We start from the raw sequence: 22,106 nt of genomic DNA, 5'->3' as shown, positions 1-22,106 counted from the left end.
CATATTGTGTTCACCTAATCCAAGATATATCACAGATATTAACAGATATTACAATCCGCTCGTTAAAAATCATCACAAACATTCCTCTCTTGCACGGTGACATCCTGTGAGTGTGTTTTTTCCCCTCAGCTCGCAGATGTTGTGACACTTTTTAAGCAACGCCCACACACTCCACCAACTTCTCACACTGTGCGGTTAATAGCAATGTGTGTGTCTGTGTTTGTGTGTGTTGTCTTGACCGTGTGTTCCCCCAACCCCTCCTCCACCTTCTCTAGGCGAGCTCAGAAGTGACCTGTGCTAAGGGGAGGGGGAAATCAATAGTCAATTCCATTTTGCAGCCAGCGTGTGACAGCTACTAGATAGGAGTGGATTGGGTGCATGTAAGGAGCACCAGCACTAGTCCAAGCTTGGCTGACCCTCCCCAGCCTTCACACTTCTCAGCATTTGTATGAAGTAACATTAAGGTTCTTCAAGCGCAAGCGTCCAACGTAACACATGATTTTACTCACTTTGAAGACATTTTACTAAATACATTTACTTAATGTCACCTAACAAGGTGACAGCTATTCGGAAAAATTACTGAGATGCTGTTTAGTTTTGGTTTGAACCAAACCCATCTCGACAGCAGACTATTTGACACCAAAATGGTGCTTGCTGTTTTTAACTATATTGTATGACAGAACATGACCTACTTAATGTGCAGGTTGTATTGATTGAATACCAAATTATGGACTCAATTATTCACATTTACATTATTCCTGTATTTTCCGGACTAAGTCGCTCCGGAGTATAAGTCGCACCAGCCAAAAATGCAAAATGAGGAGGAAAAAAACATATATAAGCCACACAGGACTACATGTATAAGGCAAGGCATGGCAAAGCAAGTTTATTTATAGAGCACAATTCATACGCAAGCTAATTCAAAGTGCTTTACAGAAAAGAAGGGTAAAATCACTTCCTAAAATAATTCCATACAAACATAAAATCATTCTAAAATCATTCCATAAAGTTCCATAAACCAAAAAAGATTAAGAATAAAGAGTGCAGATAGATAAGTTTCAGTTGTCAAATGCACAGTTGAATAGAAGTGTTTTCAGCTTGGATTTGAACGTTGCCAAAGTTGAGGATTGTCGCACATCTTCTGGAAGATTGTTCCAGATTTTGGCAGCATAAAACTGAAACGCTGCCTTTAGTCCTGACTCTAGGCACCCGCAGGAGACCACTCCCTGAGCTTCTCAGAGCTCGAGATGGTTTACGTGGCTCGGACATGTCAGAGATGTACTTTGGCGCAAGACCATGAGAAGACTTGTACACAAGCACATCTGTTTTAAAGGGATAGTTCAGATTTTTTGACATGAAGTTGTATGACATCCCCATGAGCATTGTAGTCCAATAACAGCGACTTACCCCCACTTGGTCTCCTAAGTCCAGTTCTGGTCAGATTTTTGTGATGAAGAATGTAGTTCGCTTAGTTGCTGGGGACAATTAAGTAAAGAGTTTGGCTTCTAAAAACAATATGGTGGGAGTCTAGCCTGCTGGAGACAAAGGCACGGATTAGTCTCTCTAAGTCTGGCTTAGACACTATTCCCTCGATTTTGGCAATATTTTTTAGGTGGTAAAAAGCTGATTATGTTATTGATTTAATGTGGCTGTTACAATTCAGATCTGAGTCCATTATTACCCCTATAAGTCGCGTTTTTGGGGGGAAATGTATTTTATGACATCAGAGACCAAGAACAGACACTTCATCTTGACAGGCAAGTTATAGTAACAATGAACTGGAGAACAACAGGCTAAATAGGCGTCTGTTAATGTAACTTGAATAGATGGTATGTTAACGTAACATATTAACAGTTATTCAGATAACTACAGCCTTAACAACCCGCAAAGTCATCTCTATTCATGGCCTTGGCACCTACCTGGGCGTGGAGACGTAACTGCACTGTTGACAAGCCTCTCCTGGCAGCACGTTGCTCAAGCACCCATTTGTGAACTTGTTCCTCTAGCTGTGGCCATCTAGCTTTTAGCTCGCGATTAGCTTTTTTTCTTTTCTTCATTGCAGTTAGAGTCTCCTCCACTTTTCGTCAGTCCCTCACAAGTTTCTCATTCACTCCAAACTTTCTTTCTGCTGCTCGATTACCGTTTTCAGCTGCATATTGCACTACTTGCAGCTTGTAATGTGCAGAATATGATTTTCTTTTTGGGGGTATTTGTGTTCCGTCTTTCTCTGGTGTCTTTGTAAGCGGCGTGTGCTGCTGTGAACAGGCACGCAGACGGAACCACTTGACACTCCAAACCGTAGAAGAAGAAAGAACGGATGCGCATGAGTCCGTCGTCTTGCGCTTACGAGAAGTGGAATTATTTCTGCGAGTCATTATGGAGTACAAAACGACAAAATATCAGGAGAATGTTGACTGAGAGTCATGTCCATCCAAATATCCAGATAATATGTCGGCTTGTCGTCAAAGATGACGGTGGCCACAAGATGGCCATCGTTTTCACCCGGAACGCCGTTCTCGTGTGGATGGGAAGCTGAAGCGATAAAATACTTCACCTGAAAACGTTTCCGTGTGGATAACCCCGTAGTTGTCTTTATACTGTAAGTTGATGTTTACATTGTACATTTTCAGTGGTGCAGGAGTGATAGGAGTAGCAGATACTGGCACACAAGCCCAGAGCGCCCTCTCGCGGCTGTCAGTGTGTGGGGGAAAAAAAACATATATTAGTCACTCCGGAGAACAAGTCACAGGACCAGCCAAACCATGCAAAAAAGTGTGATTTATAGTCTAATACAGTAGTCACATGACATCGACATATTAAAGGACACTGATTCAAAGTGTCTGGCGAGACAGTTGCGTGTGTATGTGCATGCTGATAAGAACCCACAGCGGAGAAGAGGAACAGAAAGTTGCACATTGCCACACTTTCAGCATATACGGTACGTTTACTCCATCGGAGAGTCCAAGCACATCTGCATTTTGAACGGCAGGCGATAATTGAAGAGAGACTCATTATACTTTATATAACAAGTTCCTTCTTTAACTTTCAGAATGATTCGGAGCACATGAGAAAGTTGAAGACCGTAGCTTTCTTTGACCACATGGTCATTTATCATTAACAAGTCTATTGCAAAATACAGAACCGATGGTGTGATAGTGGTCAGGAGCAAACTGTGGCATTAGTGGAAAAATGTCATCAGTAGGTTGCCTACAGCCATAGGTGTTAATGTTCATGCTTTTAGACTCAGTGGGTATTTGAACAGAGGTGTTAATTGGAGGCCGCACGGTGGGTGAGTGGTCAGCATCCGGAGATCAGTCAGAGATCAGTCAGACAGTCCGGAGATCGGGAATCTTCGCTTGGAGATTGCATCTTCTCCCTGGGGTTTTCTGCGGGTACTCCAGTTTCCTCCGAAATTCCAAAAGATGCATGTTAGGTTAAGGTTAGGTTAGGTTCATTGGCGACTCTAAACTGTCCATAGCTATGAATGTGAGCGTGAATGGTTGCCCTGCGATTGGGTCCATGGTGTACCCCACCTCTCACCCTACGTCAGCTGGGATAGGCTCCAGCATACCCCCACGACTAATTGGAGCATTTACAGTAGTTTTGTATATTTAATGTCGTTTTGTCGTCACCAACTTACTCGGCGCGCATGTACAGCATCTTGGGCGTCGATGGAACCCCTGCAAAGCTGGCATTCGACGGGATCGTCCCAGCGGTCACTAATCCGAGCTCGGTCACATCAGCTGAGAGAAGGCAGCCTTTCTATTATGAAGTACGGTAACAAGGACGCTAATCGAAGTCGGCTTCATCGCTTGTACGTCGGCTTCGGGGGGCTAATTTCTCCGCTTGCTGAAATGTAGCGTGAAATGCCCAGCGGATGGAGAGCGTGTCTTCCATTACTGCTGATTAGTGAAGAGGATCAAGCCAAATATGCCATTGCATGATAACTCATTAATGTATTTTTAATTAGTGCCTACTCCCCCCTCTCTTTCTTCTTTTGTCGCCTTTATTGAAAAACCCACCGTTGCTTCTTGCTTCATGTAGAGTTATCCCACATTATGCTTTTTTAAAAGGCGTAGCGGTGGAGGGGGCCAATTCAAAAGTGTCACCATTTGAAATACAATTTAATTAGCTAATAAACGGGATGTGGCAAGTAGTTTGAAGTGCCCTTCAGGGGCTGGGGGTCAAGGCACAGTTTATAGTCTCATTTAATAGCTTGTTCTAGTGCCGTGCTCACAAAGGCTCAAAAACAAAACACCCATCAGCTTCCTTGATGCTGCCGATTCCAAGGTCAGGATCAAGGCAGTTTAACTAACATTCATCATTCCTGCTTGGGGAAAAAAAGGCCCGTGGAGTCATTCTGTGCAGGCATTTGACAGCCAACACATTTACACACTCAAAATACAAAAAAATACTCATTTAAAACAAATGGTGCACTCAGCGGACACTTTGTTAGGTACACGGTCACATGCAATTTAGTAAGATGTATCAACAAATTGCGCTTTTTCAAAGATAGTAACGATTTGATTGACAGGTTCATGATGCACTGCAGCTGTACACCACTGCAAAGCCATTTATTTAACTGTCGTATAGGACGGCTTTTCAAATATGACAGAATATCGGCCCTTTTCAGCCCAACATTCGGGGAAAACAAATTTGGATAATTAAACCAAAAACCAAAAGACATTTGTGGCATACGGTGGGTGTGTATTTGGCCACATTGTGTTCATTTTGTCACGCCTGGCGTAGACACTAGTTTTACATTTTGGGTACAGGTTATTATTTGTGGCTTATTTCCTTTCACTTGTTCATTTTCTGCTTTTGTGTCATCACACAGACCCAGGTGATCTCTAGTTGGGCGGAGCTACAGAACAGGCACAGCTGTGCCTCATTGTCGGTCACTCCTTTTTTAAGCTCACCTGTGGCGACTGGATGGCACTCGGTGATTCCTCGTGGCAGAACCTCCAAGCCAAGATCCGTGCTGCTGCCGTCGGCCATCCAGTCCCGCCTGGTTTTTCCTCACGGCTTTGTGGTAGCTCCGCCTGACCAGCTTTGGTATATTTTTCAGTTACAGTATATCTTGTTCCATTTTTCCGCGATGCCCTTTTCTTTTCCGTGGCATCGTAGTTTTTTGTTCCTGAGCTGCTTACACCAGTATTAAAGACTCTTTCTCTCATAACTCGTGTACGCCTCTGCATACTGGGATCCAGACAACTGTCATACAAACCCTCACAGAATCACCGAGTCAATAAGTATGGATCCCGCAGAGGAGAGTCAGGTCCAGATGGCTCTTCGGGCTCATGGCCAGCGCATTAGTGCCCACGAGCAAACGTTGAGTGACTTGACCACGCTGGTGCGCGAGCTGCACGCAAGTATCACGGGAGCCCCGCAGACAGCGGCTGCTGAACCAACGCAGCCCGCAGCAGCAAGCGATACACTTGCTGTATCCTCCCATTTCGCTTTCCGTGAGCCCAGCATTCCACACCCAGCAAGGTATGGCGGCGACTTTGGCCAGTGTCAGCTCTTCATACACCAGTGCTCCTTGATCTTCGCCCAACAGCCCCACACGTACGCCACGGACTCCTCTAAAGTGGCATATATGCTCAGCTTGCTCTCCGGTCGTGCCGCCAGTTGGGCCATGGCGATGTGCGAAAGCAAACCGGAACTGTGCTCCAGCTTACCTCTCTTCACGGCAGAATTCCGGAGTGTGTTTGATCACCCCGTAAGGGAACGCGAGGCTGGCGGCCGCCTCCTTACCATACGTCAAGGCGCCGCGTCCGTGGCGGATCACTCAATCTCCTTCCGGATCTTGGCAGCAGAAAGCGGCTGGAATGAGAAGGCTCTGCGGTGTGTCTACCTGGCCAGTCTCAACGCTCGCCTCCAGGATGAATTGGCCGCTCGGGATGAGACCCGCTCCTTGGAGGATCTCATCTCACTCTCCATCCGCCTCGACAACCGCCTGCGGGAGCGCAGCGCACAGCGGAAGGCGGAGCCTCTTCCACCACCCCGGCTTGATTCGGCTCCACAGCTTGGTCTTCGTTCGAACCCGCTGCTTCCACCCTCCAGCGCCGGAACGCCACTAGAAGACGCCGAGGGGGTGGTGCCCATGCAACTCGGAGGTAGTCGTCTGTCGGCGGCGGAGAGGAGCCGTCGCCGAAGGTTGCACCTATGCCTCTACTGCGGGGAGGCGGGCCACAACATCGCAACCTGCCCAGCCCGGCCCACAAGACGTCGTTCGTCGTCCACTGGGGATACGCCTCGGGGAGGAGGACCCCTCCCTCTCACTCAGGCCTCGGCTTCGTCATCCATGGTGGGACGTCTCCAAATAGAAGGTACTCTTTCTTGGCCGGGGGGAACGTGTCCTGTACGGGCACTTATTGACTCGGGGGCTGATGAAAATTTTATTGATTGTGGACTGATTAATTCTATGAATATTCCAGTTTCTAAGATGGATAATGTTAAGAATGTCCGTTCTCTTGATGGGCGCCACCTGGCGAGTATTTCCCACCAGACACACGCGGTCTCGTTGCTGCTTGCGGGTAACCACCACGAGGTAATTAAGTTTTTTGTTATTCCGTCTCGTTCAGCCCCGTTGGTGCTTGGGTTGCCCTGGCTGCAGCGGCATAATCCTACTATAGATTGGTCTATTCTTAAAATTTCTAATTGGTCCACCTTTTGCCATAGTCATTGTCTCCGGGCTGCCTCTTCCCCTGTCAGTGCTGTTAAACCTTCCACCTGTACTCCTCCCGATATGTCATCTGTACCCAGAGAATACCATCATATTAGTGAGGTTTTTTGCAAGATCAAAGCATTTTCTCTTCCCCCCCATCGTCCATACGACTGCGCCATTGATTTGTTGCCGGGATCTCCTCTCCCCTCCTCCCGTTTGTACAATATTTCACAACCTGAACAACATGCACTGGAGGAATATATCTCATCCTCCCTGGCTGCGGGTCATATCCGTCCTTCTTCCTCTCCGCTTGCAGCTGGGTTCTTCTTCGTTAAAAAGAAAGACGGTACTCTACGTCCGTGTATAGATTTCCGCGCCCTCAATAAAATTACGGTCCGTAATAAATATCCTCTGCCCCTCATCGATTCCGCTTTTACGCCGCTTCATGACGCGGTCATATTTACTAAGCTCGACCTACGCAACGCCTATCATTTGGTGCGGGTACGGAGAGGGGATGAATGGAAGACTGCCTTCAACACACCGTTAGGGCATTTTGAGTATTGCGTCATGCCCTTCGGTCTCACTAATGCTCCTGCCGTGTTTCAGTGCCTGATCAATGACGTTCTTCGTGATATGATCGGCCGGTTCGTGTTTGTTTATTTAGACGACATCCTTATTTTTTCTCGTTCCACGCAACAACACAGGCAGCACGTCAGTATAGTCCTTCAAAGACTGCTAGAGAATAAGTTGTACGTTAAACCCCAGAAGTGTACTTTTCACATGTCTTCGGTGTCGTTTTTGGGTTTCATTGTGGAAAAAGGGCAACTCAGACCTGACCCAGCCAAGATCCAGGCTGTGGCCCTCTGGCCCATTCCTACATCAAGGAAGCTGTTGCAGAGGTTCCTGGGTTTTGCCAATTTTTACCGGCGTTTTATACGGGATTTCAGCAAGGTGGCGGAACCTCTGAATAAGCTCACATCATCTAAAGTTCCCTTTTGTTGGTCGCTGGAGGCAGACCGAGCCTTTCGGCGCCTTAAACATTTTTTTATTTCCGCTCCGGTGCTTGTTCATCCTAACCCTACTCTCCCCTTTTTTGTTGAGGTAGATGCATCTGACACCGGAGTCGGGGCCGTGCTCTCCCAGCGGTCCACAGCGGATCAGAAACTGCACCCCTGTGCCTTTTTCTCTCGACGCCTCTCACCAGCAGAGAGGAATTATGACATTGGCAACCGAGAACTTCTGGCAGTTATACTCGCTCTCCAAGAGTGGAGACATTGGCTGGAGGGGGCGGCTCACCCCTTTGTGATTTACACGGACCATCGTAACCTCTCCTACATCCGTTCTGCCCAGCGCCTTAACCCTCGCCAAGCGCGGTGGGCCCTCTTCCTCACGAGGTTTGATTTTTGCATCACGTTCCGCCCTGGTTCCCTCAATGGAAAACCTGATGCATTATCCAGGATGTATTCCCCGGCAGTGGAAGAGCCGAAGTCAGAGACTATCCTCCCCCAGTCTCGGATTCTGGGTGCCCTGCGGTGGGAGATCGAGAGACGGGTGGCAGAAGCCTCCAAGGATTCTCCTCCTCAAAGTGGTTGTCCGCCTGGCCGCCTCTTTGTCCCAAGACCCCTTCGCTCAGAGGTCCTGGTCTGGGCTCATTGCTCTAAGATCGCTTGTCACCCAGGGGCCCGACGTACAGCGTTTCTTGTCGCTCAACGTTTTTGGTGGCCAACCCTTCATGCGGACACCAAGAGCTTTGTGGCGGCTTGCTACAACTGTGCACGAGGCAAGTCGTCCCATCAGGCGCCAGCAGGACTGCTCCACCCCCTCCCTATCCCGTCTCGCCCTTGGTCTCACATCTCTTTGGATTTTGTCACCGGTCTGCCCTCCTCAAGAGGATTCACTGTTATACTCACTATTGTGGATAGATTTTCCAAGTTCACACACTTCATACCCCTCCGCAAGCTCCCTTCCTCCATAGAGACAGCCAAGTTACTCATTCAGCATGTGGTGCGCCTTCACGGCATCCCTCAGGACGTGGTGTCGGACAGGGGCCCTCAATTTTCCTCTGCCACATGGAAAGCCTTTTGCAAGTCTCTGGGTGCATCTGCAAGTTTATCATCTGGCTACCATCCCCAATCCAACGGACAATCGGAGCGCGCCAACCAGGACTTGGGGGCAGCACTGAGGTGTGTGTGCCAGCAGCGTCCTTCTTCGTGGTCCACGTATCTCCCATGGGTAGAGTACGCCCACAACACCCTCATTTGTTCTGCGACAGGCCTTTCCCCCTTTCATGTGGTGCACGGCTTTCAGCCCCCCATTTTTCCCTCCCAAGAGGCCGATTGCACTGTACCCTCGCTGGCCGCATTCCTTCGCCGTGCCCATCGCGTCTGGCGCAGTACCAGGGCCGCTCTATCCCGTACGGCCAAGCGTAATCAGAGGCTCGCCAATCGCCACCGCAAACCAGCCCCCGCCTACAAGCCCGGCCAGAAGGTATGGCTGTCATCTCGGGATGTCTCCCTGGCAGGAGAGACTAAGAAGCTAGCGCCCAGATTTATTGGTCCCTATGAGGTAGAGCGGATGATCAATCCGGTGACGGCTCGCCTAAAACTTCCCCCTTCTCTCAAGATTCATCCGGTCCACCATGTTTCCCGTCTGAAGCCAGTGGTCTCCAGTACTCTGAGCCCCCCATTGGCGACCCCCCCACCTCCCCGGCTTGTGGATGGTCATCTTGCCTACACCGTCAAGGAGATCCTGGACGCCAGGAGACGAGGCAGGGGTGTGCAGTTTCTGGTGGACTGGGAGGGTTATGGTCCCGAAGACCGTTCATGGATATCCCGGCCGCTTATTCTCGACAATAACCTCATTTCTGATTTTTACCGTAGGTTCCCAGACAAACCAGGTGGTCCACCAGGGGGCGTCCATTGAATGAGGGGGGGGAATACTGTCACGCCTGGCGTAGACACTAGTTTTACATTTTGGGTACAGGTTATTATTTGTGGCTTATTTCCTTTCACTTGTTCATTTTCTGCTTTTGTGTCATCACACAGACCCAGGTGATCTCTAGTTGGGCGGAGCTACAGAACAGGCACAGCTGTGCCTCATTGTCGGTCACTCCTTTTTTAAGCTCACCTGTGGCGACTGGATGGCACTCGGTGATTCCTCGTGGCAGAACCTCCAAGCCAAGATCCGTGCTGCTGCCGTCGGCCATCCAGTCCCGCCTGGTTTTTCCTCACGGCTTTGTGGTAGCTCCGCCTGACCAGCTTTGGTATATTTTTCAGTTACAGTATATCTTGTTCCATTTTTCCGCGATGCCCTTTTCTTTTCCGTGGCATCGTAGTTTTTTGTTCCTGAGCTGCTTACACCAGTATTAAAGACTCTTTCTCTCATAACTCGTGTACGCCTCTGCATACTGGGATCCAGACAACTGTCATACAAACCCTCACACATTTCTTTATTTCCATACTGGGTGGGTCCCCAAAGAAACAAATGTGGAGACAAAATAATAATAGTATTAATATTGATAATGAAATGTTATTGTCACAATTGAACAGTGACTAAAACAAGTTTACAACTTTTGTAAGCACAATGGTGTAAAAAAAAATACATATTGGGTGGGTCCCCAAGGAAACCACTATGGAAACAAAATAAAAAATAATAGAGTTAAAAAATATATATATATAATTACCATTTAAAATGTCTTATTGTCAAACAACTAAAGCTAATTTTTTTTGGGGGGGGCACATAATTGTGTAGGAAAAAAATATATATTAGGTGGGTTCTTAAGGAAATAAATCAAATTAATTAACAATAAATTAATGTAAAAAAATAATTAATATATTATATATATATATAAAATATGTAAAACATTTAAGAAAAATAATTTTTAAAAATAATACAATTTTATTTTCATATTTCTTATTTTCTATTTAATTTATTTTGTATTTGTCTTAGTTTATCATTTGGTATTATCTTATTTACTCCCCACACATGATCATTATTTAGCAGGGGTGCCTAATATTTATATATTTTGGCCAAAATTCTTTTTTTTTTGTGTGTCAGTGAGTCATGTTAGGTTTAAAAAATGTTGAAAAAGTGAGAAACATTTGTCAGCAAAATGCATCTCTGTGACTCCATTGTGCGGGTAAATGTAGTAAAACGGATACTAAATTATTAAATTATGAATTATTACTCAGTATTTTGTGACCTCAAAAAATGTCCACACTGAACATGAATTTGAACATCACCCTCCTCCTCCTCCTCCCAGAGACCTCTTCCTTGAAAGTTTCACTGCTTTCAAAACAAGCGTCCTTGCTGCTTCACATGCGTGGTCCAAGCGGGGACGCTTTGAGCCTCCTCGCGTCTCGAGCGGCGTGATCTGGGCTGCTACAGCTGCTGCATGCGGTAAGTGCAAGGCCAGCATCGCTGATAACATCTCTGCTTTGTCTTTGAACACCTTTCATGCTCCTTTGAAGCCTCATTGTGGGGTATGATCCCCCACCATGTATTATTTTTGTCCTTTTTCCTGTTAAATCAACAAGAAGAAGCCTACATTTGATCTATTACACCATTAAAGCCTCCCAAGTGAAGAAGCAAAAAACATAATAATAGAGCAATTCTTTTGGCATTTGGATGTTAGCGTAAACCCGATCATTGCGTGTGCTAGCCCATGTTTACGCTCTTTTCAGCAGTTTAAAAACAAGAGGATGTGAAACTAGTGGAGTTCCTTGTTTTTTGAAGTAAGTGGGACTGACTTAAATGTCAATTTGTCCAAGTCACCGGGTGTCCAAAGGGCCATTTTCAGCCCGTTTTTGATTCGTGAAAATAAATAAACATTTATACCATGTGGGGTCCCAAGAAACAAAATAAAAATGACTAAAATACTTTAAAAAAGATATGATAATAATACTAATAATTTTAAACAAAGGTTTATTGGAAAATGTACAGTGTTCCCTCGTTTATCGCAGGGGACAGATTCCCAAAATAGCCCTCAATAAGTGAAATCCGTGAAGTAGCCAAATACATTTTTTTTACAATTATTATCCAGTATATTCGTCCTCACTCTCTATTGCGCCCTGGTATTACCATATCTAGCTTACTGCGTGGAGATGTGGAGAAATAACTATAAAAGTACACTTCACTCGCTAAAGATACTGCAGAAAAGATTTGTATTCACGTCTCCCCAATGACGATTGGTGTACCCCTGGGGGTACCCACTTTGGAAACCTACTGTAGGTTCTATGTTGTCTGTTGTTTGAAAGCGAATGGTAAATTCGTGAAAATGACATTTACAGTACGTGGCGGGAGCCATGACAAACAGCCGTCCTTGAAAAGGGGCCTTACCGGAAGTGACGTCGGCGACGGCATATGTACTGTATCTACGGGCGCAGCGTAAACAAAAGGCTTTCTGGAGGCGGCTCGTCGACTTTGTTCGCTTTATTTTTAATCAAAATAGTAGTCATGCCAAAACGTTGCGTTGGTCACAGTGTCCGAGTGATACTGTAAGTGGTTTTTTTCCAAAAGACGAAGGTTTAAGACAACAACAGAGAACGAGAGACAAATGGACGCCGGCCTCGCGTTCTGTTCTTTGCAATCTTCATTTCCCTGAAGGAACACCTTTACAAGAAGCATTTGGCTTGAATGTACGGGATAAATGCATTTTGGATGCTAGGATGCTATTCCTGATGTTATGCTACACATAAAAAAAACGGAGAAGAAAAACGATGTTGCCACAGAACGGACTAAGTCATGTCTTATTGACATATTGTATTCTAAACACTATGCTAGCATAGCGACAGGCATTCAAAGCATTGTACGTGTTCTAAAACATACTTTCACAGCGATATGTTGACGGTGCGGGGCGGGGCGGCACTGGCGACGAAACACACAATAAACAAGGCTCAGAAGACCCCTTTACGCTCATTAAGAAGCTGATTTAAAACAATAATTGTAAGGATAAGCGTCTCCAAAGTCATTAACACTTACCATTCTGTGTCTCAGTGTCTGACACGCCAGTTTCATAGTCGGGTTCTGAACGCCACAGTTCGAATAAATACGGCTTAAATCCCTGTTCTGCATGTTCTCTATCTATGTCAACTCCAGATGTTTCTTCCTCCTCGAAAATAAATGACACATCGCTCAAATCTTTGCTAAAATCACTGTAAACATCCTCTGTCTCGTACGCCGCCATGTTTGTTTACATGCGCCGTGGCCGACGTCACTTCCGGCTCCCGCCACGTACTGTAAATATAATTTACACGACTTTACCCGTTGCTTTCAAAAAACGAAGAACGTAGAACAGAATTAGAATCAATATAGGACATATTTAAGTTGATAAATCATGTCAGTGACCCTTTAAATTGATGTATTATTTGTGTGCACGCAGTCGCCATGTTCTTCCTCAATTCCTTGTTAAAATGCCTTGATATATGACTACATAAATGAATGTAATTATGTGTATTAATAAATACATTTGCTTGCTTTGACTTAAATAAAAATAAAAATGTATTCTGACTTCACGGCCATGGGGAAATGCGGGTCCCAGGTCGAGACACCTTGCCTCAGCATATACTGACGGAGACTGGATGGCTTTTAGCATCTCTACTGCACAAAAGTGTATCAAAGCGACCCCCTGCATCCTTCCAATTTTCTGTATGCAGCCCTCAGTGGAAAAAGTTTGGACACTTCTGTTCTAAATGGTCAGAAAAATCAGCTTTTTGCACAAAAGCCAATGTGCTTCTCTCCCAATTCCTTCTTCAGAGTACTACTGACAAAGAAGGCAAAAAAGGGGAAGTGGTGTGGAGTGTGTAATGGTACGCTGTGTTAAGGATGTTGCCAAATCCTGAAAGTGTGGTAACGACGCGTCCCTCCTCAAACAGCAGCGGGGAAAAGGAAACATATGGCGGTACAATCATTGACTCACTGTTATGCGTTCACACCTCACACTGGCACCGCTTGTGTAATTACGGGTCTTTCTTTATCAAATTTGCTCGCTCACAAAACAAAAAACACACTCTTTTTCTTCACATTCTTGTTAGCGCCTCAGGCTAAACTACCTGCTGGAAGTAATCAGACAGTCCTAAATGGGGGATTTTGGAGGTCTTTAATGCACAAGGCTGATAAGAAATACCAATTCTGGAGCGTGACTTACTGTGGACTGCAGGCGACTAAGTAATACACCCTCATTTTGGGGCTTTCTGCTGCAGAATTGCTGCCATAGTACGTTTGATTCAGGAAAATAATGGCTTGTAATACGATGGAACCGCCACAATCCATTCCATGACGATGCTTGACTTACAAGTCGGTGTCATTTCAAAGCATTTTTTTCCCATAAGATGGATTTATCTGTTCAAGGGTCAAACTGTCACCATTATAAAACCAATACAGGCCATGTTTTAGGGAACATTATAAAACCATAGGCTATAATATATTGTGTGTTAATCAAACTGTAGTATTATAACAAAACTGAGTAGCTAGTAATATAAGCTTAATGAGCATTGTACAGTGCATTATAGGTTATGCTTTAAGCTACATGCTATGTACATTCGCCCTTGGTAAAATTACATCAAGTTATACCTTTAAAATAAATCCCCATTTTATGGTTTTCTGGTACAGAATTATTTATTTAAGAAAGACAATGCATATTAATCAACATTTTCATGATTATAGCAAGTGGCTAATTTCACCCTTTAAAGATGCTGGCATCGCAGATGTTAGCATCTGCTTGGCAAAGTGACATGTTTGAATTGGTATATTGTCATTCATTGTCATGTTCTCATATTGTACTGAGCAGCCTGACCATTTCCCATATCACTGAAAATTCCAATTCCGGTTTTATGGTTATTATCACACTTTTGCCATCACTGGTTCCCTTCTGGGGCGGCATCACAGACCTTGTGTATTTTTTTTGTCACAGTGTCAAAGGAACGGTGGTCATTAACTGTACTGAGATTCGATTGTATACACCAGGGGTGTCTAAAGTGCGGCCCAGGGACAATGTGCAGCCCGCCGCCGTTTTTTCATTGGCCCGCGGCACATCCTGAAAATATAATTTAACAAGAAAACTCAAAAACAAACACAACAAAAATGGACAAATCTGAAGTAATTTTAAAAGAATAAGGTCAAAATAATAAGAGACAAACTTGTACTCAATCCAGGAAAATTATTTTTAAATTTCACTAGAATAACGTCATAATAATGATCTGACACATTTGTAGGTTAAGTAAAAGGCAAATAAAGTAAAGAAACAAGAAAGTACGAAAGTCGAAAAGTACATATAATGCCATTCTGTTTCATTATGTTTTAAAAATTAAATCGGTCAAATGGGATCCATTATTGTCCACACACTCAAAGCAGATCCAGTAGCTCTGACGTTGGTAACCCATAACAAAATGGTGTTTGGAGCTGGTACGGGATCATGGCTACCAAGATTGAAGTGCAAACGGAACGCTCGTTGTGTTGCGGTGACAGATTCGTTTGTTTTGATAAACGTTTCCACAGTGAAAGCGCGATGCTCACCAGTCCAAGTCATGGCAGCAACTGAAAAAGAAACAAAAAACAATGGCATTATAAAGAAACAAAGCAAAATGATGGCATGATATGTACTTTTTGAAAATAAAAACACTTTTTTGTTTCTTTACTTTAGTTGCCTTTTATTTAACCTACAAATGTGTCAGATCATTTTTGCCTGACCCTGTATTATGAGGAAAAATAATGTCATTTTAGTAGCATAAAGTATAAAAATATACGTATTTTTTTAGACGTTGTAATATCGTGAGAAACAAACAAAACAAAGTAAAGTTTACATTTTTCGAAAATTAAGCTGTGAAAAAGTTCTAATGTTATGTGAATAAAATCAAAATATTGTGGGAATGAAGTCATAATTACGCGATGAAAATTTACAGGAAGAAAGTTAAAATAGTTGGGAAATTTAAATTTTAAAAAACAGCAGCAGAAATGGGAAAAAAGAGTAATTTTACAAGAACAAAGTCCAAATGTTAAGAGAAAAAACAAAAAAAAGTCACAATTTTACAAGAATAAACTCATAATATTCTGAGGAAAAATAATATAATTTTAGCATAGAGTTTAAATATGAAACAGGAAAAAAAATTATAAAAGTTGTAATATTAGGTGAAACAAACAAAATAAAGTTGCAGTTTTGGGAAAATTAGGTTGTGGAAAAAGGAATAACATAGGGGTGTAACGTTTCCATTCAATCGATTGATAACCTTTTAAACAAATTTAGATCGATACATATTACATATTAGATATACAGTATATACAGGTATGAACCCAGATCGATGTAGTTGAATCATAGGAATATAAATCAACGCATTGATGTAGTGGATGAATCGTTACACCACTATTATCATATTATGGCAATAAAGTCAAAATATTATGGAAATAAAGTCTTAGTATTATTGGAAAAAAATTACAGAGATTAGGAGAAAGTTGAAATATTTGGAAAATTAAAAAAACAAACAAAAGCAAAAAGATCAAAGATCATACTAATAATACGCTTTTTCCACCTACAGTATATTACAAACTCTCCCTGGACGCCTCAGCTGTGTGCTGTCAATGTTTGGACCGGTTTTCTACTTTTTACTTGGAGTTTTCCGATGATTGCTTTGTGTTTTCCATCCCTTCAAACCAGTGCAGACACGAGAAAACCCTGGATTTCAGTGAAGATTTGATGTCTGTGGAATGGTGAGTTCATTCGAAGAAGCAGCGTGTTGATGATGATGTGACATTACACGCGCAATTTAGTGCAGAATCACTCCCAGCTGCTCATTTTTTGTGACGCTACATTACTTTTGTGATAGCACAACATCACCTTCCAACTGAAAATTACACAACATATGTGTGTCGCTTTTAGCTGCATTCCAGCAAGCATTTCATGATATCTTCTCCAGGGGCAATACTACAGACTGTAAACTTGGATATACTTTAGAGTAGTCTGTGTACAGCTTGTACAGCAGTGTAGATTCACTATCCGCCAACAGTGAGTCAAAACAGACATTATTGTCTAAATTACTGGTAACACAAGTGAGTAGCAAGGTAATTGAGTCAAGCAGGGTGTTAGTAGTGTCATGGTTTGGGGCTGCATGAGTGCCACTGGCACTGGTGGCGATGCGGTTCATTAAGGGAAACATGAATTTCAACATGTCTTGTGACGCTGTGAAGCAGAGCAGGACCCGCCCTCTTGGGATACTGGGCTCCGTTGGATTTTTTTTCGTAGTATATCTTGTCAAGGAACTATACAATAGATAGTAAACTTGGGTGCATTTAACGGTAGTCAGTGTACAGCTTGCATAGCAGTGTACATTTACTATGCAGTGAAAATGAGTCAACACACAGCCATTATTGGCTAAATAGCTGGCAACACAGGTGAGAAGTAAGATAACAGTGTCTTGCCAACAGTCAAGCATGGTCTGGGGCTGTATGAGTGCTACCGGCACTGGTGGAGACGCGGTTCATTGAGGGAAACATGAAATCCAACATCTTGCTATCCTGCTATTCGCTTGTATTGCCAACAATTTAGACGATCATGGCTGTGTTTTGACTCATTTTCAGTGACTAGTACATCTATACTTCTATGCAAGCTGTACACTGACTACTCGAAAGCATATCCAAGTTGATTTATATAGCATTGTCCCTTAAGAAGCATTGTAATAGTAATGATTGCTGAAATGTGAGGTCTGTACTTACTTTTGTAAGGACATGAAAACTGTTTTTGGTGCCTGACAGGTTTTGCCATCATGGCGGCCACATGGATGTCGGTGGTTGTCATGCTGGTAGGAGTGGCGGACGTGTACGCGGTGAAAAACGGTAAGCGCCGCTGTCATAGGTGTGAAAAGTAAAACAAAGATCTACCTTTCACAGATGATTTTTGCTGTTATTCCGCTCATCTCAGAGAGTGACAGTCGGCCATGCGCGAGCGTCCACGCGTCCAGTTCAGTGGTGGCGATGGGGTCGCCCGTAGAAGCCACCTGCACGATCGCCAATGGCTGCCCCCTCCTCGTTGGCGATGTGGAGTGGCGACTGGACGACCTGGTCTTTCCCAGCATACCCGTGGCCAATGGGAGCAACAGATCCTATCGAGTGGTCATCCCCAGTTTCACACACACCAAGGCCGTCCTCACCTGCTGCGTCCACACCTCGTCCATGCCGATCATCGGAGGGGTGGTAATCCGTGCTGGATGTGAGGAATCGTAGTCCGATATGAATCCGGTTTTGAGAGGTGTAATAAAATAAATGTGGTATGGTGTGTTATGTATTCTATTTCCTATAGATCCCCCTCCAGTGCCACAGAACCTAAGCTGTCAGGCCAACCTCTCCACCCACAGAAGCCTGACCTGTATCTGGGAAGCCAACCTGCAAGTGACCCACCTGCCCACAAAGTACACCCTCCACACACACATAGGGTAAATATTCCTTAGGAATACCGTGAGGCTGTTGCTGTGGAATGTCAGCCAGTATTCCTTCGGGCTGCACAACGTTTTATGTGTTCTTCATTTCAGGAGTTTAAACAAGAACCACGCTTACGAGCTGCCACCGGGGGTCCAGAGCTATACCATCCCTCGCACCGGCTTTGTGTTATTCTCAGAAATGGAAATATATGTAAAAGCTGTGAATCAGCTGGGAGAAGCGAGTTCAGCGCCGCTCACTTTGGAGCCTGTCAGTTCAGGTAATCATGTTGGGAAATTGGCTTTGTGCTGTACGTCGAGTTATATCAGCGGTGGCCAAAGTGTGGCCCGGGGGCCATTTCGGGGTTGCGTCTGTTTTTTTTATTGGCTCACGGCACGGTCTAAAAATACAATTAAACAAGAAAACGAAAAAAACAGGATAATGGAAAAAAGGAGCAGCAATTTGACAAGAATAACGACAAAATATGAGGGGAATAAAGTCCTACTATTGAGAGGAAAAAATAACATACAATTAGAAATCCCACAGTTTTTGTATGTTTAATGTGAACGCCACTTGTCCCACTTTGTTCGATGGCCCTTCAACACACCTTCTAACTTCCTCCCTCGCTGCACAGATAGACTACTATACTGTACTTTTCCCCCTTTTTCTTTCACCTCATATTTGGTCCCAAATGCTGATACTATGTGGGAGTGTATTAAGGTAAGATATGTGCTAATGTGCATATTTATGCAGCGCACAAACTCCAAGCTCATACTGGTGGATGGTGGGTCTGTAGTCATGTAGTGCTTTTAATTTGATGTTGTTCCTCTCTTAGTTTTACACAATACATAATAAATAAGATCAATTAAAAATTGGTTGTGTAGTTTTTCTGTTATGCTGCAAACTGACAAGAAACAAACGTTGCTTGGGGGAGGTAATTACATCGCTGGATTTACTTCTTTTCTTTTTTTTCAGCTAAATTTGACCCGCCAAAGATTGTGAAAATCCAAGCGGTGCAGCTCGGCTGCCTCCGGCTAAGATGGGACTTATCCAAGCACGAGCACTGGATGAAGGACTACATGAGCCTTGAAGTCAGACTGAAGACGGCGGATAGCAGCCTGTGGAACCAACCACCAGTAAGTACAAACTCTTTATGAGCCACGTAGCCCTCCTAGCTTGTAGCGTACTAGTTTTAGACTGGATGGATGACATTTCAGATCCTGGTGTCTCGGGTGCAGCCCAAGAAGCCTGTGGACCGGTGTCGTCTGCTGCACGGGATGCAGTACGTGGCCCAGATCAGAGTTCAATACCAGCAAAGCCCCTGGAGTGAATGGAGCAGCAGCCAATCTGCAGTCACCATGGAGAGTGGTAGGACATCATCCGGGGGTGTCCAAAGTCGAAATACTACGGGAATAATGTTACAATATTAGGAAAAGAAAGTTGAAATAGTTGGAAAATTAAAAAAAAATAAAAACCAACATCAGAAATGAGTGCTTCATTTTCTCGCTGCCTTCAGTCTCCTCTTGGACAAAATTTGCCGACTAAATACATGGAGACCAATCGGTCACCTCAAATATTCTCATTTGTCCTCTCTGTTGACACTTTTCCATCTGCAAAAGTGGGCACTACCAGGTATTATTTCTACTAGAAGACAGAGAACAGAGTGAATCCGAAACAGAGTGGAACATATTCCATTCCTAACAGTGCTACCAGTTAGGAAGGATAGAAGATTGGCAAACTGTAGCGCCACTATAACATTTGTGGATACGTGGCTAGAAGTGCCAAAAATAAACGTGTTCTAATTTTAGCTTACACTGCCTTAGATGCAGTTTTATACTCGGCAGTCTCCGCCTTGCTGCGGCGCTCCATTTTCTTGTTGCCCTCAGTCTCCTTGTGGATAAAATTTTCCAGCTAAATACATCGAGACCATCGTTCACGTCAAATATTCTCATTTTGACTCTCTGTTGACACTTTTCCATCGGCAAAAGCGGGTGCTACCAGGTACTACTAGAAAAAAGAGAACAAAGTGAATCCAAAACAGAGTGGAAAATATTCCATTCCTATCAGCACTACCAGGTAGGAAGCAGAAAAGATTGGTAAACTGCAACATGTAACATTTGATGATACGTGGCTAGGAGTGTCAAAAATAAACATTAACATAAGTGCAAATGTCAGCCTATGCTGCCTTAAATGCAGTTTTGTAGTCCGCAGTCTCCGTACTGCTGTAGCGCTCCGTTTTCCTGCTGCCCTCAGTCTCCTCTAGGATAAAATTGGCCTCCTAAATGGCCTGCTACCCAATTGTTGCTTCATAGTGTATCTCATGCCTAATGCTGTGTTCAGCTAGCATTTTTCGAAGTGTCACCTACCTAAGTAGTTGACAACCATCTTTGTTTTCTTAGCTCCCACAGGACTCCTGGACACATGGATGAGGGGGACAGGGGATCACATGCACAAACAGCTCCAAATGCTCTTGTTTTGGAAGGTACACGTCGTAGTAGTTGTAGATGGAATATGCGTGTCATTAAAATAGTCCCATTCCCTTGTTTCAGCCCTCACAGTGGTTCAGAGCCAACGGGCGAAACATGTCTTACATTGTCTCGGTGCAAAAAGTGGTGAGTAAGAGGGGAACGCTCTGCACTACCGCCAGGAGTCATTGCACCTTCCAGCTTCCCCGGAGAGCAAGGAAAGTGTACATCATTGCAGTGAATGCAGCTGGGAAATCCTCCCCTACGCAAGTCAGAATCTACCGTCCCAAAGGTTTCTTTTTTTTCCCAGAATTGCCCAAAAAATGTGTCGCCGTTCATGCCGATGCTTGTAATGACGAGATTTGCTGTGTGTCTTTAAGCGCATGAGGCGATATCGGACGTCAGCGCCGTCGCTCTTGATAACGGATCCCTTCTGGTCCAGTGGAAGAAGCTCACGTCAGCCAATCTTGTTGATTACGTGGTGGAATGGAGACCTCTTTTACGGAACGACCTCTCCTTTGTTCAGTTTGAGCTGGCAGGCGGGAATATGTCCAACCTCGTCATAACAGGTGTGTGTTTCTTTCGCTCAACGAGCCCGCTAAGGTGCCACATCATCACCACAGCAGTAGAGCCGGCATTTATCCGCCTTTGCCTTTTACACAGAACCAAGAAATGCCAAGTCTGCTATAGTCAAAATGCAAATAACCACGAGGTCTGTAATTAATTACGGTTGTCCCTCGCCACTTTGCTCTGTGAATTTTGCGGCTTCACTCTCACAGTTTTTCAAAAGTATACTAATTCACAAATCATGCTGTTTTTCACTGGTCACATCGGGTCTGCAGCCAATTAACCGGAATAAATGGGATTACTGTAGTTTAACAGCTGTAGTTGTAGGAAACCTCTGGGTACTGTAGATGGCAGTATTTGCACTGGCAGCATCACCTCGCAGCTTTATCCGTGCATGTGCTTTAAGATGTTGCTCTTCAGCTGAAAGTCATGCGTGTTACGCTTGCCATACTGGCTGAGCAGTTTGTTCCTTACCACCATTACAACATTGGTTCACTTGCTGTTGAGTTGTGCAATATACTTGTTAATACTTGTTAATAGAGAATCGAGCTTCGTTTTTCTGTCCACTTTCTCATGCACTACAAATCATTACTAAAGTTACAACATGAACTTTTCAAAGCCTCTCTCCAATTATCGCCTGAAGTTAGCCAAGCGGGTTTGAAAACAAAGTTTCCCTTTATTTTTTTGAAGTTACTGCGCCTCGAGCTGTCCTTGAAGTCTTCTGACGCTCAGAAGATCACGACCATGGACTATTACACGGGAGGAAAAGTGGCTGACGGTGACCAGTAAAGTAACGCGCAGGTTACCAAAAACCAGTCCAGGCCAGATGAAATGCTGTGCAGCGTGTCGTAAATGGCTGCTTTTGTGTTCACTTGCATTTCTGCACTGGTGCGTTGTTGTTTACCCGGATTTGGGATGTGCGTCGTTGCGTGTGGAGAGTGAATACCAAAAAAAGACACTAAATTGGAATTGCGGCTAAAGATTTGCAGTTTTAACATCCCTGC

The 22,106-nt window shown here is 44.3% G+C and overlaps 1 protein-coding gene across 3 annotated transcripts in view; it reads left to right on the top strand.

Moving 5' to 3' along the window:
* Nucleotides 1–22,106, top strand: part of csf3r (colony stimulating factor 3 receptor (granulocyte)) — a 31,563-nt gene that overhangs the window by 4,110 nt on the left and 5,347 nt on the right. The window contains exons 2-12 of one of the 3 annotated variants that reach the window (XM_054782368.1): nucleotides 10,932–11,068; nucleotides 16,322–16,369; nucleotides 17,411–17,491; nucleotides 17,577–17,864; nucleotides 17,955–18,063; nucleotides 18,184–18,350; nucleotides 19,046–19,206; nucleotides 19,288–19,438; nucleotides 20,470–20,552; nucleotides 20,620–20,827; nucleotides 20,916–21,104. In XM_054782368.1, the coding sequence (XP_054638343.1) occupies nucleotides 17,422–17,491; nucleotides 17,577–17,864; nucleotides 17,955–18,063; nucleotides 18,184–18,350; nucleotides 19,046–19,206; nucleotides 19,288–19,438; nucleotides 20,470–20,552; nucleotides 20,620–20,827; nucleotides 20,916–21,104 (1,426 nt within the window). In that variant the 5' untranslated portion in view covers nucleotides 10,932–11,068; nucleotides 16,322–16,369; nucleotides 17,411–17,421. Of the gene's footprint in view, nucleotides 1–10,931; nucleotides 11,069–16,316; nucleotides 16,370–17,410; nucleotides 17,492–17,576; nucleotides 17,865–17,954; nucleotides 18,088–18,183; nucleotides 18,351–19,045; nucleotides 19,207–19,287; nucleotides 19,439–20,469; nucleotides 20,553–20,619; nucleotides 20,828–20,915; nucleotides 21,105–22,106 lie in introns of all 3 variants that reach the window. The other 2 variants (XM_054782366.1, XM_054782367.1) reach the window with 2 other exon arrangements.

This window comes from Dunckerocampus dactyliophorus, chromosome 7, assembly GCF_027744805.1.
Source record: "Dunckerocampus dactyliophorus isolate RoL2022-P2 chromosome 7, RoL_Ddac_1.1, whole genome shotgun sequence".
Lineage (NCBI taxonomy): Eukaryota > Metazoa > Chordata > Actinopteri > Syngnathiformes > Syngnathidae > Dunckerocampus > Dunckerocampus dactyliophorus.
Note: the sequence above shows the minus strand (reverse complement) of the source record. Positions and strands in the feature narration are given on the sequence as shown.